At 35.0% G+C, this 24,705-nt stretch overlaps 1 protein-coding gene across 1 annotated transcript; it reads left to right on the top strand.

Annotated features, from left to right (window-relative positions):
* Positions 1-5,817: 5,817 nt before the first annotated feature.
* Positions 5,818-24,705, top strand: Dusp19 (dual specificity phosphatase 19). The gene is made up of 4 exons (XM_076865806.2): positions 5,818-6,216; positions 11,143-11,189; positions 14,001-14,153; positions 21,070-24,705. Exons 1-4 carry the CDS (start codon positions 5,991-5,993, stop codon positions 21,307-21,309), a joined length of 666 nt encoding a protein of 221 aa, XP_076721921.1. The 5' UTR covers positions 5,818-5,990; the 3' UTR covers positions 21,310-24,705.

Genomic DNA, 24,705 nt, shown 5'->3' with positions numbered 1-24,705 from the left:
CTCTGTCTGCATGTTCCTAGGGAATTGCAGAATTGAGATTACTAACTCAAAACAAAATTATAATGCAAAGTGGTAAATGCTTGATTACAATATTCATAAAAGTTTTTACCCACATCAGTCATATCTGAATTAATTAAGGTTGTATATTCCCTTGGCAATATTATTATATAATATGTGAGAGCATGTAATGTAGTAGATTGAAAAAAAATTGGTCTTAGAATCAAACAGACCTGACATTGGATACAATACCTACTGCTTATTAGTTCTTTACATTTTAGTTGCTTTATTTAAAAGTGACATTTTTATGAACTTTAGAGGCAAAACTTGGAAAATGCCTAGCATAGCACTTGGCAGACATTCTAAATATGTTAGGAAAGAGAAATTAAACAAATGGTACAAGAACATATTCTGAGGTGTATTCACATATTCCCCTTCTCAGACCCAGGCCCTTCTATCTTTGTCAGGAAGTACATCTTCTTCCAAAACAATCTCTTACCAATCATGTTCAAGCTTAGAGAATACCTCCTTCATGGGTCAGGAGATCCTCAGGCCTGGATATCATAATATTTTGCCTCTTTTTTCTCACCTAACAGCACTCCAGGCCTGAGAGTTGTGCTTCTCCTAACATCTCTGCACTCTAGTTAGCTTCGTGAAAAGGTGTTTTGCCCTTAAAGGACTTTTGGGAAAGTCATGCAGTGCAGTAGAATTAGTATTACATATTGAATCAAGGGAACTGGAGTAGCAAGTGATGTGGCATTGGGCAAATCTGTTTATTTCTCAGGAACTTGGCTCTTCTTCTGTAAAATGTCACATAGAGTTTAAAAATCAATGTATTAACATCCACTATTACTGATGTCCTGTTAGTATCCCAGCATTATCAGTAGGGAATATAGCTATAAAATGCAAACAATGCTACCCATCCTCTGTAGAATAACGTGTTGCAAAGAATATGGACTCTTGAATTGTGTTCAACCAACCTTGTTACTAGAACCTAACACAGAAATCTGAATTGTGGCCAAAGGGTAGGCCTTAAACTTATTCGTAAACATGGAGTTGAGCTGGGCACAGTGGTGCACACCTGTAATACCAGAGATTGGGGAGGCTGAGGCAGGAGGATCACAAGTTTGAAAACAGCCTCTGCAATTTAGTGAGGCTCTATGCAACTTAGTGAGAACCTGTCTCAAAATAAAAAATTTTTAAAAGGCTGGGGGTGTATCTCAGTGGTAAAGTGCCACTGGGTTCAATCCCCAGTACCAAACAAACAAACAAACAAACAAAAACATAGAATAGATAATACTACCTCACTGGATTGTCATATGTATGAAATCAGGTAGCATTTGTATACTTCAGGGACATACCATCTGTTTTTATTGAGAGGGCTTTTAAATCTAGCATTAGTATTCAATCTTCACCTTATTCAACACTCAGTAGCATGTGACACAGTTGATCATACCATCTGCTTTGAAACACATTCTTGTACTCTTGGAACTATCTTTCTCCTTTTCTTCTACCTCCTGGACCTCTCCTTCTTTGTCTTCTTGGCTGAATCCTCCTCATTGCCTCATCTCAACCCCTGAATGAGTCATTTGTGGGGCTTTGCTAGCAACCCTCAGTAGCACATCATCTCATTCAGTTCCACAGTTTTGAGTGCCGTCTTTGAGCTGATTATTCCTCTAGAGGATACTTTTCTTTTTTGGTACCAGGGATTGAACTCAGGGGCACTTAACCACTGAGCCACATTCCCAGCCCATTTTATTATTTTACTTTGAGACAGGATCTCACTAAGTTGCTGAGGGCCTAACTGAGTTGCTAAGGCTGGCTTTGAACTTGCAATCCTCCTGCTTCTGCCTCCCAAACTGCTGGGATTATAGGCATGAGTCACTGTGCCTAGCTCAAAAGATGCCTTTTTTATTTGCAATTCAGATTCACAGTGTGCAACTGTCCACTTGACATCTACAATTGGCTGAATAATAGGCATGTAAATCCTAGCATATCTGAAACTGCTTTTCATTTCTGCATTATCTCTTTCTTGGAAAATAACAAGTTTGTTATTCAGTTTCTCAGGCCAAAAACTTTGGAATCATCCAAATCTCCTTACATTGATCTACTAACAAATCCTTATATCTAGACAGCCCTGATTATGATGGTTTGATTATGATTTTTTATTTTACAATGGTATGAAAGTGATACTCATCCAATGGAAAACATATTTTGAATTTTTATCTTTTCCTAGGCTAGCAATATGAAGTATGATATTGTGTCATGGTGGTGGGCAAAAAGACAGTGAGTGAGCTGTAAGCCTCCAGTCAGCCACACCATCACAAGGGTAAACAACTGGTGCTCTACAGGTGCTGTGTTACCAAGCTATGCTGTTCAGTAGGTAAGGTGCGTTATATGTACTTCTGACACAAATATTTCAATTTATGATTAGTTTATTGGGGTGTAACTCCATCCTAAGTCAAACCTCTGTATCTAGAATATACCTACTTGCTTTCTTCTTCTCTGCTGCTGTTCTAGCCTAAGCATCTGTCCTCTTCCATCTGGATCATGGCAGAAGCCTCTTAGCAAATCTCCCTGCTTCTGTCTTGCCTCCTCTCCTGACAGCAGCCAGAAGAAACCCTTTACAGAAAAAGCAATATCAGATCACTTGTCACAGATTAAATTTCCTTGGAAGCAAACTGAGTCAGAGTTTAGCAGTGGAAGAAAACAATGAAGCACAATTGGGCAGACAGAGAATCAAGTGGTTATGCAGACCTGATGACAGTCTCAGCTAACAATATGTTGGCTCTCCGAGCCACAGTGGTCCTTTAGAGTTGTCCCAAGTTGGGCCAAACATGCCCAGGCCTCTATGCTTCTTCATGGATTAGTCATGGTTGGAGTCTATTCTGTGAAAAACATATCCTTAGAAAGCAGCCTTTTGTAGCTGAGGCAGGCCCCAAAGGGACTCTCACCAGTCAGTCAGTAGTTCTCCCAGCTGGGGAAACAAGGGGGATCTTGTTAGTGCAGCACATCACTGTTCTTCCTCACTCCCTCCAGTGGCTTCCCATGTCACTCAGAATACAATCCAAAGGGATTAAAGGGATTACCATTTCTCTCTGGACCTCATCTCCTCTAAATTCACTCTCTTAAAGCCACATTAACCACCTGGCTATTTCTTGAACCTTTACCCACTACCCCAATACCTCCCACTAGGGTACTATCTTAGCACTTGGCAAAGCACATGATATAGACACTAGATGTGTTACGTTTAGACACTTCCTATTAAATTCTCCCCCAGATATCTACAGGCTGGCTTTTGCACTTTATTCAAGTGTCTGTTCAAAATTCACTTTATTAAAGCTGAGCACATGTCTGTAATCCTAGCTACTCAGGAGCTGAGAGAGATGATTGGCCAGCCTGTGCACCATAGTGAGATCCCATCTAAAAAAACAAAAACAAATTCTATTTTATCAGAGGTGATTTCTTTCATCAACTTTTAGCAAACAGCACACTGCCATTTCACTCTGTTCCCTTATTTGACTTGATTTTTCCTTTTAACATTTAAATGATGACACAACATGGTTTTATACACACACACTTTTGTTTTTTATCTGTTCATTCACTCCATTTGAATATAAGCTCCATAAGACAGGAAAGGCTTTAATTCACTGCTATATCCCCAGTGACTGTAACAGTCTTAGTACAAGGTTGGTGTTTAATAAATATTTGTTAAGTACAATTCTTTTTGGGGAAGGGCAGTATTCCATAGTAAATAAAAATAAGATACAGGACTAAAACAATATTAGGTTTTATTTACAGTCTTGAACTCATTAGCTACAGAAGGTAGAATAAATATGTGATATATGCTTTCTGCATCTAAATTTCCTCAGCTGCAAAACATAGGTGATTGTAAGAGGATGTATCTAACAGGCTTGTGGTAAAATCAAATGGGATAATATGACTAAAGCATTGTTAGGTGCCTAATGTATAACATAAAAATCTAAAAATTATTTGTAAGGACAGTGTCTAGCATATAATAAGTGCTCAATGACTGATGGTTACTTTTTTGATCATTGATCTGACAAATATATGGATTTATTTCTGGTTAGAGTTGTTTTAGGGAGCCCAAGATTGTTTAAGTGATGCAAATAATTTCTCCATTTTGGAGTGCCCCATAGATAACCTGGGCTGATAACTTCTTTTCTAGAGGAAAGATTTTTGTTTATCTCTCAGTCAGCTCAGACTGCCAGAATGAAATACCATAACCTGTGTGGCTTAAGCAACAGAAATTTATTTCTCATGATCTGGACACTAGAAGTTTAACATCAAGTTGCTGGGTTATTCAAGGTTCTTGTGAGGACTCTGTTCCTGGTTTGCAGACAGCTGACTTCTCCCTCTGTCCTTACATGGCCTTTCCCTGCCACTCTGGAAGGAGAGGGAGGAGATCCCTTCTGGTTCTCGCTAAACCACTTATCTCACTCAACGTGAGGGCCCTACCCTCATGACATAATCTGACTCTAAATACCTCCCAAAGGTCCCACCTCTAAATATCATCACATCTGGAATTACAGATTAATGGCACACACTTTGAAGGGACACAAACATTCAGTTCATAGAAGTTTGCCAGAAAGTTTAAATAATAAAAAATTTTAATGTGTGGTATTGGAGCACAGATTTTTATAAGTACAATATCTTCATTTTATACATGTATTTACACATTGTGCCTGAATTTATCTAAAAATCTATCTATTCATTTATTTATTTTTGGTACCAGGAATTGAACCCAGGGTCGCTTACCCACTGAGCCACGTTCCCAGCACCCCCTCCTTTTTTTAAAAAAAAAATTATTTTGGTGACAGGGTCTCCTTAAGTTGCTCAAGACCTCTATAAATTGCTAAGACTGGCTTTGAACTCAGGATCCTCCTACCTCAACTTCCCAACGTGCTGGGATTACAGCCATGCATCACAGCACCAGGTTTCAGTCTATTTTTTAAGGGTCAGGAAAATTCTTGTTGAAGAAATTTTGTTGTTTCTTTAGTAAAACAAATCATCCTTTTGTCATCAAAACCATCACTCTACTGTTTATCTCTTTTAAATTTGGATGTTTGCACACTTAATTTTTCTCAACTATATATAGATGGACTTGGTGCAATGCTTTTTATAAACAGAGCACATATTTATCACATTATGCCTTCTACAGTTCTTCAGCAGGTGAAAATGTTGGCGCAAAGTCAGAAAATTCATAAGTTTTAAGTTTTGTTAATTTATATAGGAATGTAACTTAAAATTTTCTCAATACCTTTTTTTAATTTTTATTTTTTCGGATTTCATTTAAATTGATGCCTCACAAATACAGGCAGCAGTTTTGTTTAGTAAACATTCCAGCATAAAGAAAGGGTGAGAAGGACGCAGGAAAAGAGAAATAACTTCATCACATCTGCTCTAGCCCACCCCTGACAGATCTAACATCAGGAGGGCAAGGCGGGCCAGGCAAAGTAGGACGATTTGCACTGTGACTTCCGCGGCCTCGCTAAAGAGGAGCTACACACGGTAGCTGGCATCATTCAGTCGCTAACGTGACTAAACCAACCGAACGTATCCATAAAGTCACTGCCTTTAAAGAGCTGGAAGATGGCATCCCTCTCTCTAATTCAGTCTTATATTTTAGCATTCTACGTATATAGTGAAGCTAGATTTTGACGACTCTCCAGCCGATCTCTTATCCCTTGCAGGAAAAACGCAGGTTTCGAGCCAAACAGGAAAAAGAATCAGCATCCAATCGGCGCCCGTTTCTCAGTGGCCAATCAAATGTCGCCTTACATCGCGGCTGTGGGAAAAAGACTGTCGGACTGTTCAGGTCTCCTGGGGTGTGGTGGCTACCTAACGCCTCACCTGGGGAGGCAAGCGCCCCGCGGCTGTATTTATTACCTGAGCAATAAGGGACGAGCAGTTCAGCCCTTCTCTGTGCTTGCTGGATTTGCTTGCATTTGTTCCCAGCCACTGCTCATGTAATGCACTCCCTTAGCCAGGAAATTAAAGCATTCTCCCGGAATAATCTCAGGAAGCAATGCACCAGGGTGACAACGCTAACTGGAAAGAAAATTATAGAAACATGGAAAGATGCCAGAATTCATGTTGTGGAAGAAGTACAGCCAAGCGAGGGGGTTGGTTGTGGTTATGTGCAGGACCTTAGCTTGGACCTGCAAGTTGGCGTTATTAAGCCATGGTTGCTTCTGGGTAAGTCACTGAGTTAAAACTAAATTACTTTCTCAGGAAACCTCACCTCCTTATGTGCCTGTACTATCAGCTATGCTATCAAAACGTTGAAATGTTTCTTTTTTTGAATATGGAACTTCCATTATGCACATAGAGAAGTTTCTGTACCCACGTTATGCCCATAAGAAGCATGGATTCTAGTAGCCCTTAGCACCTTGAATTTTTTTTAAAAGCTTCCCCCGCCCTATTTTTTCTAACTTATCTGGAGCAAAACAGACAGATATTGTGTTTTCTAGAATTACAAAAGGCTATCTTTTGAAAGAATAAATTTAAAAGTGTTTTATTAGACAAAACAAGTAAGAAGCGATAAAGGTATAGAAAAGTTGTTTCAAACCTTATGGAATGCATCCCTCTGTGGCCACATCTCTTCAAGGTGTCTTGTTGGAGTTTTTAGGAGGAGTGCTTTTATTTTATAGCTGTAAGTCTGATGGTTTTATGATTTCTTGTTATTTAGAAATACTGAACTCTGCCGTACTCTGAAATACATGTAGGCGCAATTTTTCAGTTATTTGGCTGACATTGTAGCAATACAAGTTTAAAACAATTGTGGTTACTTTTTATTATTTGCCAATTCAGAGTCTTCATGAACTTTGCTTATTTTTTTAATGTGACTTTATCCAAATGGAGTTGATCAAGCTACTGTTCTTAGATTGGAGTTGGAATCCTCCCCAAGATCTTGGGAGAGTTTGGGGAGGGGTTTTTGAAACCAGTCTCCTCTCTGGACTAGGAAATAGAACACTTTGATCAGGCACAACCTTCTTTCTTTTGAAAGACAGAGGGACCTTTTTGTCTAGTTACAAGTGCCTTATTCCTAAGGGATCCATGATATGTGCATATAAAGTTCTTCCACATGAATGATGCAGGGGTTGTTTCTTCCTGGACTTGGTTTCTATCAGGGAGACTGGGGTTGTTTCCAGGTTAGTTTTAAAAGCTTCTTTCACCTCTCCAAAGACCCACAGTTTCTTCTCAGCAATGCATACCAAACAACTTTTATTTTTGGTGCTATGCAGAAAATGGAGAGCTTTAAAAATGTAATCTGTCTTTTTCAGTTAGTTTATAGACAGAGTCTAACAATTACTGTATTTTAAAAAATCTCACATTGGCCCTTGAACCATCCAACAGGTGGATAAAAGATCTTAGTAAGCATTTTTGTCCTAAGTTTTGCAAATTATTGTTTTAAGACAAAAACCACTGGGACTTTTCATAAATCTAACTTGATTTGAAAATGTAGAAATTTCCGTTTCTTCTGGGTAGTATAAAGGCACACTAATTACTTCCTATATCCATTCTGCTAAGGTGTATAAACTGGTGACATTTTAGAGATTTTCTCTTCCATTCCCCATAAAAAGCATGAGGTACTTTATGTGGTTTATATATCTGAGATACAGGAAACACAGGATTCTTGGGAGGCAGATAATATTTTAAATTTGTATAAATTTGTGTAGCACTTTATTAGATAAAATCTTTCATAAATATCCTGTTATCTAATCCTCATAGAATTTAAGTTCCTATTTTAATTCACTAATGAATGTTTACTACTATGAATTTTTTCAAATAAAATGTTTCTTTAGAATATCATTTATTTTCTTCTGTGGTAATATAATAACTTTTTGGTTTTGTTTTGTGATTATGAAAATAGTGATTTGTAAATTTAAGATACGTTATCAGAGTATATACATTGTTTGATATTTTCATTAAAATGATTTCTTTGAAAAATAGAAATGGTCTCTAGAGATCTTGCATAGCCTGTGTCTTATGATTTCTACACTTTGATTGCCAAACATCTAACTTATTAGAAGCTTCTGTATCAATAGTCTATAATATATACTCTTTCTAAATTAGTATGTCATCTGTAATATTTAAATAATAATCCTTACCTATGCTAATGAATATTGGAGTGGTTGTGTCAATGTAAAATATAACTAGCTTTTTACTAGTTATATTGTTCAGTTGTATTCCCATTCATTAATTCTTTTAAAAAAATTATACAATAAAATTGATTTGGTATAGTTCTATGAATCTTTTTTGGGAGGTGCTATGGATCAAACCCAAGGCCTCACACATATGCAGGCAATCACTCTATCACTGAGTTACATCCTAACCCAGTTTATACATCATAACACAAGTATAGATTTATGTAACCACTGTTAAAATAGAATGTTTTTATTTCACTTAAATTAATTTGCAAAAGGATGATATTTTGCTTTTCCAAAACAATTGTTTTTTAAATAACTCATTTTAGAATATATGATTTTCAGTATTTATTACTAAAATTCTAACACAAAGGTGGGTGCAGTGGTGCATGCCTGTAATCCTATTGATATGGGAGGCTAATGGAGGAGGATTGAAAGTTCATCACTAGCCTCAGCAATTTGGTGAGACCTTGTCTCAAAATAAAAAATAAAAAGGGCTTGAGATGCGACTCAGTGATTATGCACCCCTGGATTCAACCCCTCTTACTGTACCCTCCCCCCAAAATTTAACACAAGACTGCAACACAAAGCATCCTTTTAAAATAGGAGAAAAGCTGATGTTTGTATCTAAAATTTAGAGAGAATGAACTTGCACTGAATATTATCAAGTATCATATGAAAAACACAAATTGATTGCCTGAAGTCATTTCTGTTGGCTTCAATGGTTTCCTCATGCTACTAACAGTCATTTAATTTTCTTTTTGTTTGGAAAGACAGAACATACAAGTTACATATTTTTTTTTGCCTCAGGAATATTAGTTTATATCAATATAGCCAGCTCTGAAATATAATCTATTTGCTCTGTATTTGGTGTATGTGCATGTTTAATTGAAAGTATTAAAGCATGCAATGTCAAAAATATGTATAATAATGACAGTATAGAGTAAAAAGAAAGAATTTTATTTAAGTCGTGTTTCAGTTTGTACTATTTTAAGAAATGGAGAATTATTATTTAAAAGATGACTTGCATATTAAACTGCCAAATTTAAGTTAAATTTATTTGAATCCCCCCCCCAAGATGATTAGGACTTTCTGCAGTGGAAAACTAAGAATTTCTTTTAAATTATGAAATATTTCAAATGTATAGAAAATTATGGAAAATAATATTACAATTAGGTATCTACTATCCAGCTTTAATAAACATTTATAGTTTGATAGGCCAACTTTTAAGTAGAATAAAGCTGAATGTTTGGCTCAATAAAGAGCCTGTGAGTTTAATTATCATTAAGAGAATATTAGCCAAATAGTATACTTGCTGGGCCCTTGGCTACCTGAGATCATTTAATAAAAGCTGGCTGATTTCCCAGGCAACTAAGGTGAGAAAAACACTGTTTATGGAAATAGAACCTAATTCAGGAAAGTAAATGTTTGAAACTCTTAAATTCAATGCCCTATTCTTTCAATATAAAATTTGCTTTATTTTAACAAGTTATTCTCATGTAAGATTTGCTAATTAACTAGAGCCAGTTTCCAAGTGTGGGAGAACTGGAAAGCCCACTTGGATAGAAAGATTCTATAAAAAGAGAACAGCCCTAGTGGTAGGTGGATTGTGTGGGTGGAATCCTATAGATGCCTAAGCTACTGGGTGTTCCCAAACCAGCTGGCACTAAGTCATTTTGTGGTTTTGATTTTCATAATATCTTTTATAAATTATAAAAAAGAGGTGTTTATTGTAAAAAATTCAAATGAGGGCTGGGGTTGCGGCTCATTGGTAGAGTGTTTGCCTAGCATGCATGAGGCACTGAGTTAGATCCTTAGCACCACATAAAAATAAAATAAAGGGAGCTGGGATTGTGGCTCAGCAGTAGAGCACTCGCCTAGCACAGGCGGAACTCAGGTTCGATTCTCAGAACCATATAAAAATAAAGGCATTGTGTTGTGTCCATCTTCAAAAAGAAGATTCTCTCTCTCTTAAAAAAAAATAATAAAATAAAATAAAGGTATTGTGTCTACCTACAACTAAAAGAAATAAAAAAATAAAGATATTGTGTCCACCTAAAACTAAAAAATAAATATGAAAAAAATACAAATGAACATAAAGAAAAATATCACCTATTACCACCACTATTAATATTATGTTTTATATACTTCCTATTTTCAAAGCATAAGTTTTTGGTCTTTATAAAAATGTGTGATGATATTTTTTAGGCTGCTTTTAATTACTTTAAATATTGAGAACTTGGTAAGTGTGGTGGCATACACCTGTAATCCCAGCAATTTGCAAGGCTGAGACAGTAGGATCTCAAGTTTGAGTTCAGCCTGATCAGTTTAGCAAGACTTTGCCTAAGGATAAATAAGTAAATATAAAGGGCTGGGGATGTAGTTCAGTGGTAGAGCACCTGGGGTTTAATAATAATAAAATAAAATGTATTGAGAACTTGTTTCCACACTGTAGATATTCTTTATTTCTTATGTATGTTTCCTTACATAATTATGCATTTTTATTTAACTGAGCTTCTTTATTGGACCTTCAGTTGTTTTTTTTTTTTTTTTTTTGCATTATAAACAATACTATGATGAGCATCCTTATAGATAATTATTGCAACATGTATAACTTTTAGGACAAATTCTTAGAATTGGGAAAGTCTCAGGGTATAAACAAGTTTAATCTTTTTGATGATATTAGCAAATTGCTATTCAGAAAATTAAACTGAATTGGTGTTGGAGTTGTGGCTCAGTGGTAGAGTGCTCGCCTAGCATGAACGAGCTGCTGGGTTCGATCTTCAGCACCACATAAAAATAAATAAAATAAAGGTATTATGTCCAACTACAACTAAAACAATATTAAAAGAAAATTAAACTGAAGTCCTCCCAAGTTGTTGTTGTTAAAGAGTTAACTAATGGATTTGTTGTACAAGTTTATATAAAAAGTCAGGATGGTTATGTTGAAGGTGATATGATTTATTTCTTATAGGGTCACAAGATGCTGCTCATGACCTGGATGTACTGAAAAAGCACAAGGTAAAAAAATGCTTCAAGTCTGGCACCACATATAGGAAGTGTTTTAATTGTTATATTTATTTAGGAAAATTGTATTGGCCCATATTTGGTATATTTCAGTTTAATTGTTAACATTTTGGCTGTCATTTTAATAAAATTCCATATAACATAATTGCATCTAATTAAAATATGTGAATCTGTAATCTCTTTTCAATTTTATATTCTGTCTCCCTCACATATCCCCATGAACCTGATCTTGGGGACATATCTTTCTTGCCTCTGCTTAAGCAGTTCCTCTGTGTAGGATGATAGATTTGATTTCATCTCAGCTTGTCAAAGACCTACTTATGCTTTGAGTCCAACTCACATGCTGCCTCTTCCAATCCCATTTTTTATCACACAAGTGATGTGATTTATTACTTATTTTCAGTATTTACTTCAATTTTTTTTTTAGCCATCTACCATTGTGTCAAGCACTGTTTCAGATCATAGAATTGCTATGGTTTGAGGAGTGCAGGAGATTCCTGCTCACATGAAGCTTATGCTCTGACTGGCAGAGAAGGAAAAGAAAACTGCTGTAACGTGTTGTGTGCTTTGATGGGGGTAGTGCAGGCTGTCATAGGAATGTTTAGGAGATGATGCCCTCAACCGGTGCTTGTCTTGTTTGCAGACAGGAGAGTCGACGAGGAAGTAGTATTGAAATTTTGCTTTGAATGGGGGACAGGGACAGTCAGAACAGTATCTGGATAGAAGAATTAGTACAAGTGAAGCTCCAGAAGCAGGAGGAAAGCTGATGCTTTCAGGGACAGAAAAGAACTGGAGAGTGTGAGAAAGAAACCAGTATCCTGTCTTATTTTCCAGAATGTTCAAAAAATATCAAGCACCTTCTTTGTGCTAGTCCCCTTTCTAGCTACAGGAAATATGGAAATGAATAAGCACTAGGGTGTCTGCTCTTAAAATATGATATTTTCAGATGTGAATGTGTTCTTTAAAATAAGTAAAATAAAGCAATGAGGTAGTGGCAGGGGGTAACTTGGGTTCACCTAGAACTATCTGAGGGTGGGACATTTCATTTGAGACCTTATGATAGTCAGCCATAGCCTCAGTGGGAAATGGCACTTCAGGCTGAGAGAAGAGCAAATGTGAAGGATCTTGGGAGCAAGTTCTGTAATCTCTTCTTCCCCTTTAACCCCGTGACAATTGGTTATAGCTCTTAACACCTTCTGCCTTATTTTATTATCACTGATAAACATGTTTCCCCCTCCTCTATTAGTAAGCAGACTTGTCAAGAATAAAGACCTGGGGCTGTGCTCACACTGGGTTCGATCCTCAGCACCACATAAATGTAAAATAAAGATGTTGTGTCCACCTATAACTAAAAAATAAATATTAAAAAAAGAACCTTGTGTTTAACCTGGCTCTCCTTAGTTTGTTATACTTACTACCACCCAACAAAGAGAAATAATGACCTTCAATTACATAAGAATATGAGAATCACTGCAGTTCCTAACAGGAAATATTGTATAACAATATTTTAACAAAGGTAGAACACGTTTCAAAGTCTTACATCCACTGACAGATTGTTGTTGAAATGACAAATGGAATTTGATAATTTTTGTGTTGGCAAGTGCTTTTCTTCTTTCTCCTCTTATGTTGCACTAGTTCATTCATCCTAGAGATGTGAAACAAGAGGCTGTTTAAAAGATAACTGCTATGTCTGTTCATAGTGACAGTGTTAATAGTGCTTGGAGAAAACAAAGTTAAACTAAGTTGCTGAATAGAGTGTTCTAGAAAAATTTAAGGGTGCTGCCAAACAAAATTATAGATTTAAAGAATGGCACATTTCAAAGTGACATCGTAGAATTTAAGTAAAATGGTATAACCAGTGGAAGTTCTCTTGTGGAGGACCACTTCAGAAATTTCTATAGGAATTTAATTTTAATGTTTAGAAATGGTAATAATGGTTGCATTATTAATGTGCTCTTTGAGTGCCCTGGTGTGTGCCTAATAAAGTACTTTGGAAGATGAAAAACTAAGTGTAACATAAAGAATGTTCCAAGTAAAAATTGCAGCAATGGTCATAATAACAAATTGCTGAAAACAACCTTCCTGTCCATCAATAGGGCTTGTTAAATAAACAATAGTACACTCATGACATAGAATATATAATAGCTATAAAACAGAAGAAAAAATAACTCTGCAAATACTGAGATGAACAGGAATTACAGTTCCAACAGAGAACACATGGAATGTATGTTTTGAATCACCTCTTTAAAAGCCCTCTGTTCCTAGCTGGTTGTGGTGGTGCCTGTTTATAATCCCAGCAGCTTGGAAGGCTAAGCAGGAAGATCATGAGTTCAAAGCCAGCCTCAGCAATTTAGTAACTCAGCGAGACACTGTCTTTAAATAAAATACGAAAAAGGGCTAGGGATGGGGCTCAGTGGTTAAGCACCCCTGGATTCACTCCCCAGTATCAAAGACAAACAAAAAACACCTATTCCTGCTGATGGGCAGAATAACAGCCTTTGGGACAGGAGTCCCTGTGTTTTTCCTTTGATAGCAAAGCAAAACCATAGTTTTCCTTTTTTTTTTTTTTTTTTCTGAAAAACATGTCCTCGTTATTGGATTGGCATCAGGGACAAGGACTAAGCTTTTGGCAACACAGCCAGCTTTTTATTTTGAGAAGATGAAGCCATAGAGAATCCCCTGAGAACAGAGTAAAAGTCCCCCTTTTACAAAGGATAACATCTATAAAGGAAGTTTCAACATTTAAGGCTCTTTCTCTTTGTTCAAGAAAGAGAAAGTAAATTCATCTTTTTCTTTCTCTTTAAGGTGACTCATATTCTTAATGTTGCATATGGAGTTGAGAATGCTTTCTTCAGTGAGTTTACATATAAAAGCATTTCTATATTGGACCTTCCTGAAACCAATATCCTGTCTTATTTTCCAGAATGTTTTGAATTCATTGAACAAGCAAAAATGAAGGTAAGTTTTGTTTTTATCCATAGTTCTTCCAAAGCAGACATTTGAAAGTATGGGTCCATTATCTAATCTTTATTCTTTTTTCAATTTATTTGTGAAGAACCATTATGAAATTTTCAGTTCTCTAATGGCTCATTCCTCAATAAGACTTTTACTTCTCACATTGAGTTTCTTACTTTCTTATGCCTAACTGAGAAAATAGGAATTAGAAAATTCTGCTGAATTTTCCTGAAAATATAGATCTAATTCAAACTACTAAGTAGGTAGTTAGATTTCTTTTCAGTGTTTATAACCATTTGACTTCTAAGTAATTGGCAAAATAACCATAGCTACTGGATAGAAATTAGTCTCATTAGTATATTTATAATGATTAATCTGCATTTATTTGACTGATTTTTAACAATGGAATTTTAAAGCAATCTAAAAGGACTAAATATGCATTGCTTCACTGAGATTGTATGAAAAAGGCAATCAGAAGCTCTCCTTTGGTTTTGTGACTTCACAAGATCAACAGACAATATAACATTTTAATCTTGGTATTGGATCCAAGTCAACACTCTAACAGGCTGGACTTCTAGGTTGGCTATTACCAATAATTATACCTTGAGATGATATTATTTTTAGTCAGTAAATATTTCTTACAAAATTTATGTAGAATAAGTGGATAGGAAGGTAGGCATACTTACAGAAAGAAGAAGCACTTCTGGAGCACCCAACGATGACAGTTGGGGTTAGAATCCTGTTTAATTGAATCTGGTCTAATGATTTTCCTGCTATTTCCTCTTCTCCCCTTTTCTCTCCATTTCTCCTTTCCTCTCTTTCACATAGTAATATTTATTGGGTGGTTTATGTGCCTAGCACTATTTTAGATCCCCTACAACTAGATTACCCAGAAAATGTAAAACTCAACAACTATTCATTAGCCTTATTTAATAGCAGATATTTGGATGGAAACAAAGGAATAGGCTTTCTGATTCAAAGACTAATATTTGTCATTTTGTTTTCTTGCTAAAAAATTATTTATATTGTAATATTTCAGTGTACCAGTTAATAGTGTTAAAAATCAAAATGATCCCATTGACTCAGGAGAGTGAGGCAGGAGGATCTCAAGTTCAAGGCCAGTCTCTGCAACTTAACAAGACTTTGTCTTAATTTAAAAAATAGAAAGGGCTAGGGATGTAGCTAAGTGGTAGAGTAGCCCTGGATTCAGTCCCTAGGACCACAAAAAAAGATAAGTTTCTCTGTTAGCTGCATCTCAAAGGGGATATAGAATATGTCTTAGATGGACAAGTGTATGTATCATCCATACTCATATTAAAATTGGAAGAGATTTATGATTTGTAAGTAAATATTGGAGAAGGTAATATTATCTTTAAAAAAGCAAGAAATTGAGTATTCTAAGTTTAGGAATTTAAAATTTTTTAAATTTTAAATTTAAAAAAGTTTGCTTTAATTTTGACTGAAGTTTATTAAATGGTTTTTAGCTTGAATTTCTTAAAAACAGAGCCTGAGGACTGGGGTTATGGCTTAGTGGTAGAGTGCTCGCCTAGCATATGCAGAGCCCTGTGTTCGCTCCTCAGCACCACATAAAAATAAATAAAATAAAGGAATTGTGTCCAACTACAACTAAAAAATAAATATTAAAAAAAAACAACAACAGAGCCTGAGGCAAGGATTATGAGCTGATGCTTAATTTGAGTAGTATCATCCCATAGGCAGTGAGAGTGAGAGGAAAGGGAAGTGATTTCAGGTAGGATTAGAAGTTGTGTAAGATGATCAAGACCTTGCCGAGCATAATTTTACAATAAGCTGACAGGGAAATAATTGGTTATTCCATAGGCATGGCTTCTCTACCACTCAAGATATCTTCGTATAGGCAATATCAAGAAATTGCATTTTACTACAGACTTTGGAAAGGAAGAGAAAGCATTTTTATCCCCTTTGCTCTGTCAGCTCATTTCCTGTTAGAGTTTGCCAATAAGGAAGTAAATAACACTTCAATCCCAGGTTACAGTGTTCTACTGTTTTAGCAGCCACCTCAAAGCCTGATGCAGTACCTCCTGGTATGTCTTCTCATCCAAGGCCAGAGGTGACAAGAAAATCCAGAAATTGGAGTATGCCTATTTATGTCGTGGGCACCAGTGGGGAATAGCATGGCCTTCCTTCTTAGACAAGCTAAACTGAATGGCACTAAGGGGAGGAGTCAACCATGGAGGTGGCAACCAAGGCAGATGGTCCATGAGATGACAGTGCCAAAGGAGTCTGAGAAGTTGATGTTTCTGATACAAATATGTTAGAATTCTACAGTATGTTCTGATTTCTCAAGTCTATGTTTTATACTGGGATCCTAATTTCACCCATTATTTCCTTGCCTTGAACACTTTGTGTATTTTAGACTAATACATATTTAGCTTTATCAATAGAAATCTCCTCGTGGCTTTTTCTATTGTATACTGAAGTATTGTTGAATCTACTTCGTGACTTGCATATTTCAAAACTAACTTTCTAGGACCTAGTGTCTTGTTTTCATCTTTTTACATACAAACCAAATATCTTCCATTTTCCCATGCTTTTTTCATTTTCCTCTGTACTAACCCTGTTTGGTTTGGTTTCTGTAGCCTTTTTCTCTCTCTACCTCATCCACAATCTGTCAAGCGTATACCTTAAAGGGTATAGAACAGAAATACATGTGACAGAGAAGCAGTTACGGTAACCTCTATAACCTTAAGAGTTCTGTTAGGAAATAAATCTACTTGGCCTCTCTTTTTAAAAATTTTTGTGCAAAAGGTTTGGCTTGTTAGTATTCAAATGTGTATTTGATATTCCATATTTACTTTATTATTTATTTTATAATTATTTTTAAAACATTACATAAGCTATCTTAGAAAAATGGAAAATACAAATAAAATTTCAGATTACCTTACTCCCTTTCTTAGACATAACCACTGATAACATTTTGATATATTTCTCTAGGCTTTTATAATTCATTCATTTCTTTTGTCATGTACAACTGTACTTTTAGTAAAACTGTATTAAACAATTCATACTTTTTATAGCTTATTATTTATAATTAACATTATCAAATAAATTTTAATTTCTGCATAGTATTTTAGTGATTGGTGATTCTATAAGTTACTTACCTAATTTTCTTCTATGAGATATACGTATGAGCTGTTTTCAATTTTTTGTTCATTGTAAGAAAAGGCTCATTAGAGAAGCATTGCAAGTCTAAATAAATACCTAAATTCACTGAGTTTTTACATGCATTCTCTAGTTTGTTGCTCACTACTGTTTTCTGTTTTCCATGTGTGTTAATCCATTTTCCATTACTGTAACAAAATGTTTGAATTTGAGTCACTTGTAAAGAAGACAGTTTTGGAGGTGGGAATATTGTTGAAATCTGGGTTCTTGTCCCTAGTGCCAATCCAATAACAAGGACACGGTTTAGAGAAGAAAGGAAAAAGATGATTTATTGCTTTGCTAGCAAAGGAAAAACATAGGAACTTCTGTCCCAAAGACTGTGATTCTGCCCATTAGCAGGAACAGGGGGCTTTAAAGAGGTGGCTCAAAGGCTACATTCCACACATTCTCTGTCTGGAGTTCTAAGGGAGATAGTCATTTCTGAGAACTTCTGGTACCATCCACAAAGTCTGGATTACTTCATTCCTATGGTCAGTGTGTACTCAGGGACAGATAACTGCTTAGGTTGGAGAAGAAAGGTTATCTGTTTCCTCTGAGATTAGAGGGGGAGAGATTAGGGAGGAGCAGGAAGAGAAAGAAGCATGTGGTTTTAAAAATGAGTTGCATCCCCTGGGTGCAGTGGCTCAGGAGGCTGAGACAGGAAGATATCAAGTTCAAAGCCAGCCTCAGCAATTTAGCAAGGCGCTAAGCAACTTAGTGAGACCCTGTCTCTAAATAAAATACAAAATAGGGCTGGGAATGTGGCTCAGTGGTTGAATGCCCCTGAGTTCAATCCCCAGTACCAAAAAACAAAACAAAACAAAACTAATACTAATAATTTTCAGTGGCAGAGCAACAAGGGCTTTATTTAAAGGATAAAGTGGACCACTATTACAAGAAGTCCAAACAGTGCCGGTACTGGGTCTGGCATGAACCTCGTAATGGATGGCATCATTATAATGGGAACATTAGTTAAGAACTAATCAGGATTCCCAGGAAAACTACTTTAATCTCCTCAAGGCACATCCCCAGTGACCTAAATACCTCCCACAAAGCCTCTCCTCTTTTTTTTTTTTTTTTTGTTTGTTTGTTTGTAGTGCTGGGGGTTGAACCAAGAGTTGATCTACTACTGAGCTACATCCCCCAGATCTTTTTTGTGTATTTATTTTTATTTTGAGACAGGGTTTTCCCAAGTTGCTAAGGCTGGGCCTTGAACTGGTGATTCTTCTCTCTCAGCCTCCTAAGACTCTGGGATCACAGACATGCATCACCATATTTAGCTAAGGACCTACCTCTTAAAAGTTCACTGCCCCACAGCATTGCAACACTGGGGGCCAAACTTCCAACACAAAAAACCTTGTGGGACACACTCAAACCATATCGAAACCAAAGCACCATGTTTGTATTGCCCAGTGTTAGCACTCATAGTTATGAGTGCTTTCAAAGTGACTTGACCTGGGCTACTAAAAGTATGGTACAGTTCATTACTCAACTTCAGTGAGATAAGAGGGTTGCACCTCAGCTTTTCTTCATTCTTTGACACACTCTATCAAAGTGAGAGAAAGAGGGAGGGAGGGACAGAGCTACACACTATACACTCTAAAAAACAGTTGATTTTCATTCTACCACAGAATTTTATCTAATCATAGGCTGTTGTCAAGTACTTAAAGAACATATTATGCCCAAGTTTTATTGGAAATTATGTAAGGAAAAACTGGTTCAGTTAATCTATCAACAAAGATCAATTATTTATTCTAGGAAGATGTGGGGGATCCAGCTTGTGGTTCTCATGGAGCTGAAAAGCTATTTGTGGAATTATGAGAACAAAGTATACTGGAAATAGAAAAAAATGTAAATAACATAGCGTAATTATTATCTGTATATAGTAAAATGATGGCTTGGATTTTTGAGAGAACCAAATTTCCTTACAGAAATGCAGAATGAATCAATGTATTCACTTTGCATATATTTATGGAATATTTACTATGCACTAAAAACTGGGCATACAAGTATAGACAGAACATTCCTCCTGCCCTCATCGCACTTGGAGAAGGGCAATCTTTTTGATACAGAAGTCAGAGGTAATGGTATCAAGAAGAATAGAGGTCTTCCAGATAGAGGACAATAGCAATTGCAAAGAAAAAATTGGGTTTATAAATTAGGGGTCTTTTGTTTTTTTTGAGTTCAGAAAAAAGAACATAAAGCCAATAATTTTTCTGGAAATACTTTTCCAAGACAATATGATACCTAAAGAATAATAAAAAGGTAGGAAATAGGTAAATAAAAACTGCAGGAAATCAGCTGTTATATGAAAAAAGTAGTAAGGGGGAAGATAATTATACTAACATTTCAAAACATTAACTAAAATTGGATGCACAGTTTATAACACTCAAGATAAATGTGGTTTCAAGTCTTGTGAACTTATAAAATAGAGATGACTAAGGAAATAATAAAAATGACATTGAAGGGTATCTCTTCCTTATTGAGCGTATGATTATAAGCTTCTTTGTACTATCTAATTAATTTATTTTGAGCCAAATGATCATTAATAATTTTTAAGTTACTGTAATATAATTTTTAAACATCAAGTCACAAAAATGAGCTATTGCTATATAGCAAGCAAACTTCCAGAGTATATAATGAATATTTTTATTTTGCTTTCCATGTGCAGATACAGTTAAACTTTGAAAATGAATCATAGTTATCTATGAAACAACTTAAATTGCATTTTTTGATATTAGAATTTTTAAAAAATTAACTAAGTTTTTGCTAGTCATTCTTGAAAGGAGATGCAGTTGCAAATTATTGCAACAGTTATGGAAATAATTATGCATTGGATATGTAAATGTGAGAAAATTGCCATACTAAAGTAAAATAATCCAATGATCCATAATAACAATATTATTAATGTATGCTTTTGGTAGAGGATTTTCAGTAAGTTTTTCCCCTCCCCACCTTTCCTTCTTGTACTAAATAAAGAATCAGGAAATGAAATAACTGAAATGTTGAATTCTTTAGGGTGTGCTCACAGTTCACTACATTTCATCTAGATCATTAACTTTTTAAAAGCCTGAGATAGGCCAAGCTGTATCAAAGCTGTTTCATCAGATCTATCACATTCATTATTGATACAATATTGCCCCCATCAGCATTGGTCTTGCACTGTGTCCCTTTTCACCTGGAAAGTATCATTTTCAAGTTACCTGAAACGTTTTTCATTGATTGACCTCATGCTGGTGCCCGATTACCTTTTCCAGTTGCATTGGTGAAAGCTATTTGTGTCATTGTTTTATTACCTCGTAAGTTTAAATATTTTGACCTACTTTCTTCCACAATAAAATAATATCCAAGAGTAGAAAAAAACTTGCTTTGGTGATCATTTTATATAAAGATTTCCAAGCCAATGACACTAGTTTTTGTATGGGAATATGATGGTTACTTGGAATGTCTCTTTGTTTAGTTTATGAATGTGGTTTTATTTATGTTTCTATGTGTATTCTCTGTGATTTTTCTTCTTTTTATGTATATATGAGTAGTACTACATTACTAGATTACGTAATAAAAGATATTGTTTCAATACCGGGGCAGAGAGGTGGGTGGAGGTTGGTTGATTGATTACTTGGTTGATTTTGATAAATCAAAGTAGGGTGCTTACTTTATAATTTTATGTACCATAGGAACATAAAATCAACTTAATAGTCTTTCTCAAATGAATAACGGATATTTTATTTTATTGCAGGATGGTGTGGTTCTTGTTCATTGTAATGCAGGGGTTTCCAGGGCTGCTGCAATTGTAATAGGCTTCCTGATGAATTCTGAAGAAATTTCATTTACCAGTGCTTTTGCTTTGGTGAAAAATGCAAGACCTTCCGTATGTCCAAATTCTGGCTTCATGGAGCAACTTCGTACATATCAAGAAAGCAAAGAAAGCAATAAGTATGACAAAATACCACAATTGGAAAGTGACAACAGTTCATGAGTTACATTCTAAATGCAGATGATACACTAATGTAATATCTGAATTGGCCTCTGTAGCTGTCCTTTCCTCTTTAGGAGAGTAGACTACTAAATTTCCTTTTCTCTTACTTTTTACAAGTGGAAATGGAAATCAATTTGATTGTCCTGAGCTAGTATATGAATAAATTTTTAAATTATATTACTTTCTGTTATTATAATGTTTGGTAAAGTTAATTACTAAGAGAAAATAACAGTGAATTATGAATCATTGATTTTTACAGAAGAAAAATTTTAAATTTAAATTCTATATTATAGCATGGAAAGAATAGATCAGTTAATGAAGCCTTTAGTATTTTTCTATTCTAACACCTGTTTTCATGAGTGAAAAAACATGAATGCTACTTGACATACTGTTTTAGAGAAAGGTAGATTTTTTGAAAAGAATATTTTAAAGATTAAAAAATGAATACCTTCAACCTCCCAAAAGAATCCCAGAATCTAAAAGTTTATACAACATTTATGTACTAGTAACTAGGCATGGTGGCATGTGCCTATAATTCCAGCAATTCAGGAGGCTGAGGCAGGAAGATTGCAAATTTGAGGCCAGCCTGGCCAATTTAGACCCTGTCTAACAAATAAATAAATAAATAAACAAACAAACAAATAAATAAAACAAGGGCTGGGTTTGTAGTTTAGTGGTAAAGAAGTGTCCCTGTGTTCATTCCCGATTACCAAATAACAACAGCAACAACAATTATATAGTGGTTGCAATATAGATAAAATTTTAAAATTCTTCCATGAAAATTAATAACCACTTTTTGGTTTTCAATTCTATTACCTGCATTTTTCATTTTGAATGCTTTCTCTTACATAATTATAATGTTACAATTCTTTAACTAGATAACATAGTCTCTTACATTTTGTTTTTTTATCTTAGATACCTAGCATTCTGTTTAGGGATCTTATGTCATAATTTTTTTTTTATCTTCTTGGATGTGTGGGAAAATGTTTTATACTAAAAGTTTACTTTTTAGGTGTGATTTGGGTAAGAGCTGTTTTCTAGCTTAGTATTTTGCAGGACAAAATGTTTTAAGGAAAGAAAAGTTAGGTTTTGGTAAGAAATTTTAAATACAGTTTTAGGAGACCTAAAATCATTTACAATTTTATCTCTGGCCAGAGGCTTGAATTGGTTCTTTTTGTTTTTCTTTAATGTTTCCATATTAACAAGAGTGAACATTATAAATTTGCTTTCAGATTTTTATTTTAGGTGCTGGGGTTGTGGCTCAATGGTAGTATGCTTGCCTACCATGTGTGAGGGACTGGGTTCAATTCTCAGCACCACATATAAATAAATAAAATAAAGTTCATTGACAAACTACTGGTATAGATGATATAAAAAAGGAGATTTTGAATTTATTTTCAGCATAAGTTATACTTAAAATTAGAGTTATTAGGGGCTGGAATTGTGGCTCAGAGGTGGAGGAGTGCTCACCTGGCATGCGTGAGGCACTGGGTTTGATCCTCGGCACCACCTAAAAATAAAATAAAGATATTGTGTCCACCTATAACTAAAAAATAAAAAATTAAAATTAGAGTAATTAAGACAATTTATTGGGTAGATTTGAAGTATTTATTTATGACTTAGAAAATGATTGCCTTGTAGATTTTATTTTAAAAAGTCATGAGCTTGTCTTAAATACTGTATACCTTAGTTGGAAAGTACACATTGAACCCAACTGTGCATTTGGAAAGGCTTTCTTATACTGTCATGAGCAAAAGCTAAAAGTAATAAATGCAAGCTGTGTCTTGATATTGCTTAGAGTCTGACAAGTTGCCATCATGTGTAATGCTTTGAACTCCTTTCTGTGAAGAAGCAGCTCAAATGTAATTAACCTTCCTTGAGCTGTTTGAAGCCCACCAACCCAGGGAGAAATTACCCTAAATAGGAGATTGATGTATAATGCTGTCTCTGTGAACAGTATTGCTGAAAGTTCGCTGGCCGAGACTTCTTGATTGACATGAAAGCATTCATTTAAATATATTTTCTTTTGCTGAGTGCTGCTTGATTTTTAGCTATTGAATCTTGTCACATGAGGCTTGGATATACTTTGTTTGTAGTGGATAATATGGTATTTCTGTCTGTAGTTAGGCCAAATTGTTGTCTGTAGTGATCTGGTTATGGTTCAAACATGTCTGTTCTATTTTACCTACTGAAGTTCTTTGAGCATCAATTTTATTTTAATCTTCAGTGATAGAAGCTTGTTGTATCTGAAATATATCAGTAGATGTGTTTAGTGCTTTAAATTGGGGGTGCTGTGTCACGCAATGATTTGTCACAGAAATGGTATGTTTACTGTACAAGGCAATAAGTCATGCTGAGATACCATACTATTCTGTAAGAAGGAATGTTATCATTATGATTTTCTATCACATATATTACAAATTAAATCAAACATTTATACCATATATAGGTACACTTTGAGGGAAGTGAAAAAATTTCACAGAGTAATTTTTTAACTCTATTTGTTTTAAAATAGATTTTCCTACCTTTTTTTAAAAAGAAAAAAAAATGAAGGTATAATTTCTTTTTGAAAATTGAAAAGCAATAGCCTTCTTAGTAAACTGAAAAGGTTGAGTAGAACAAAGGCACTGGAACATATAATAAAATTCTATTTACTTTAGATTAATACTTTAAGAACTGTTTTGCTAACTTCATGTTTTAACATAAGTTATTGATTAAATGTAATTGGAGTTGAAAACCCAGGAAATATTTAGATTTTTTAAATTTTGAGGATAAAATTTAAAAATATACTGATTCAAAAATAAAGATTTCAGAGGAAATATAGTGTGTAGTATTTTTATTGAAATTATACTTTGTCTTCCCTTATTCCCTATTCCTGATTAAAGTGTATGAACACAGTACTTGAATTTGTGTTTGTGAGTGTGTGTGTGTGTGTGTGTGTATGTGTGTGTAAAACCATGTGCACAGCCTTTAGAGTCTACCTTTATTCTGATAGGTAGTTTCAGTAGTGTGGGAAGCCTTTTCAACTTATCAGCATAATTATTAATAATTAGAATTATTCCAATGTGTATTAAAGGGCCTCCTCTAATGTTATTTCTGCAAATACTCTTAAATGTACTAAGCATAAATCAGAGTACCACCCTATAACTTTAAACAGTATGTTAAATCATTGAATTACTACCTGTATGCAAAAATACAATACATTAAAAGATAACAAATGTAGCACTATGATTTATTTGTTTTTTTCAAGGTGACCTAAATTGTTGATTTTCATGCCCAACGGATTCTGAATGTATTATTCATACTGTCATTATATAGCAATTTAAACCAGAAGATTTGAAGTTTTATTTTCTTGCACTACAAGTAAGAGCATTTAGTCAACAAATTTATGGTTTA

The sequence above is a fragment of the Callospermophilus lateralis genome, chromosome 9, assembly GCF_048772815.1.
Source record: "Callospermophilus lateralis isolate mCalLat2 chromosome 9, mCalLat2.hap1, whole genome shotgun sequence".
In the NCBI taxonomy this organism is placed as follows: Eukaryota; Metazoa; Chordata; class Mammalia; order Rodentia; family Sciuridae; genus Callospermophilus; species Callospermophilus lateralis.
This window is presented reverse-complemented; position numbering and strand designations above follow the sequence as displayed.

Bases quoted from the DNA above. Each gene is read 5' to 3' on its own strand.
- Dusp19 (XM_076865806.2), top strand. From the start codon at position 5,991: ATGCACTCCCTTAGCCAGGAAATTAAAGCATTCTCCCGGAATAATCTC. The intron at 6,217-11,142 runs GTAAGTCACTGA...TATTTCTTATAG, and splicing joins TAAGCCATGGTTGCTTCTGG to GGTCACAAGATGCTGCTCAT. The intron at 14,154-21,069 runs GTAAGTTTTGTT...ATTTTATTGCAG, and splicing joins TTGAACAAGCAAAAATGAAG to GATGGTGTGGTTCTTGTTCA.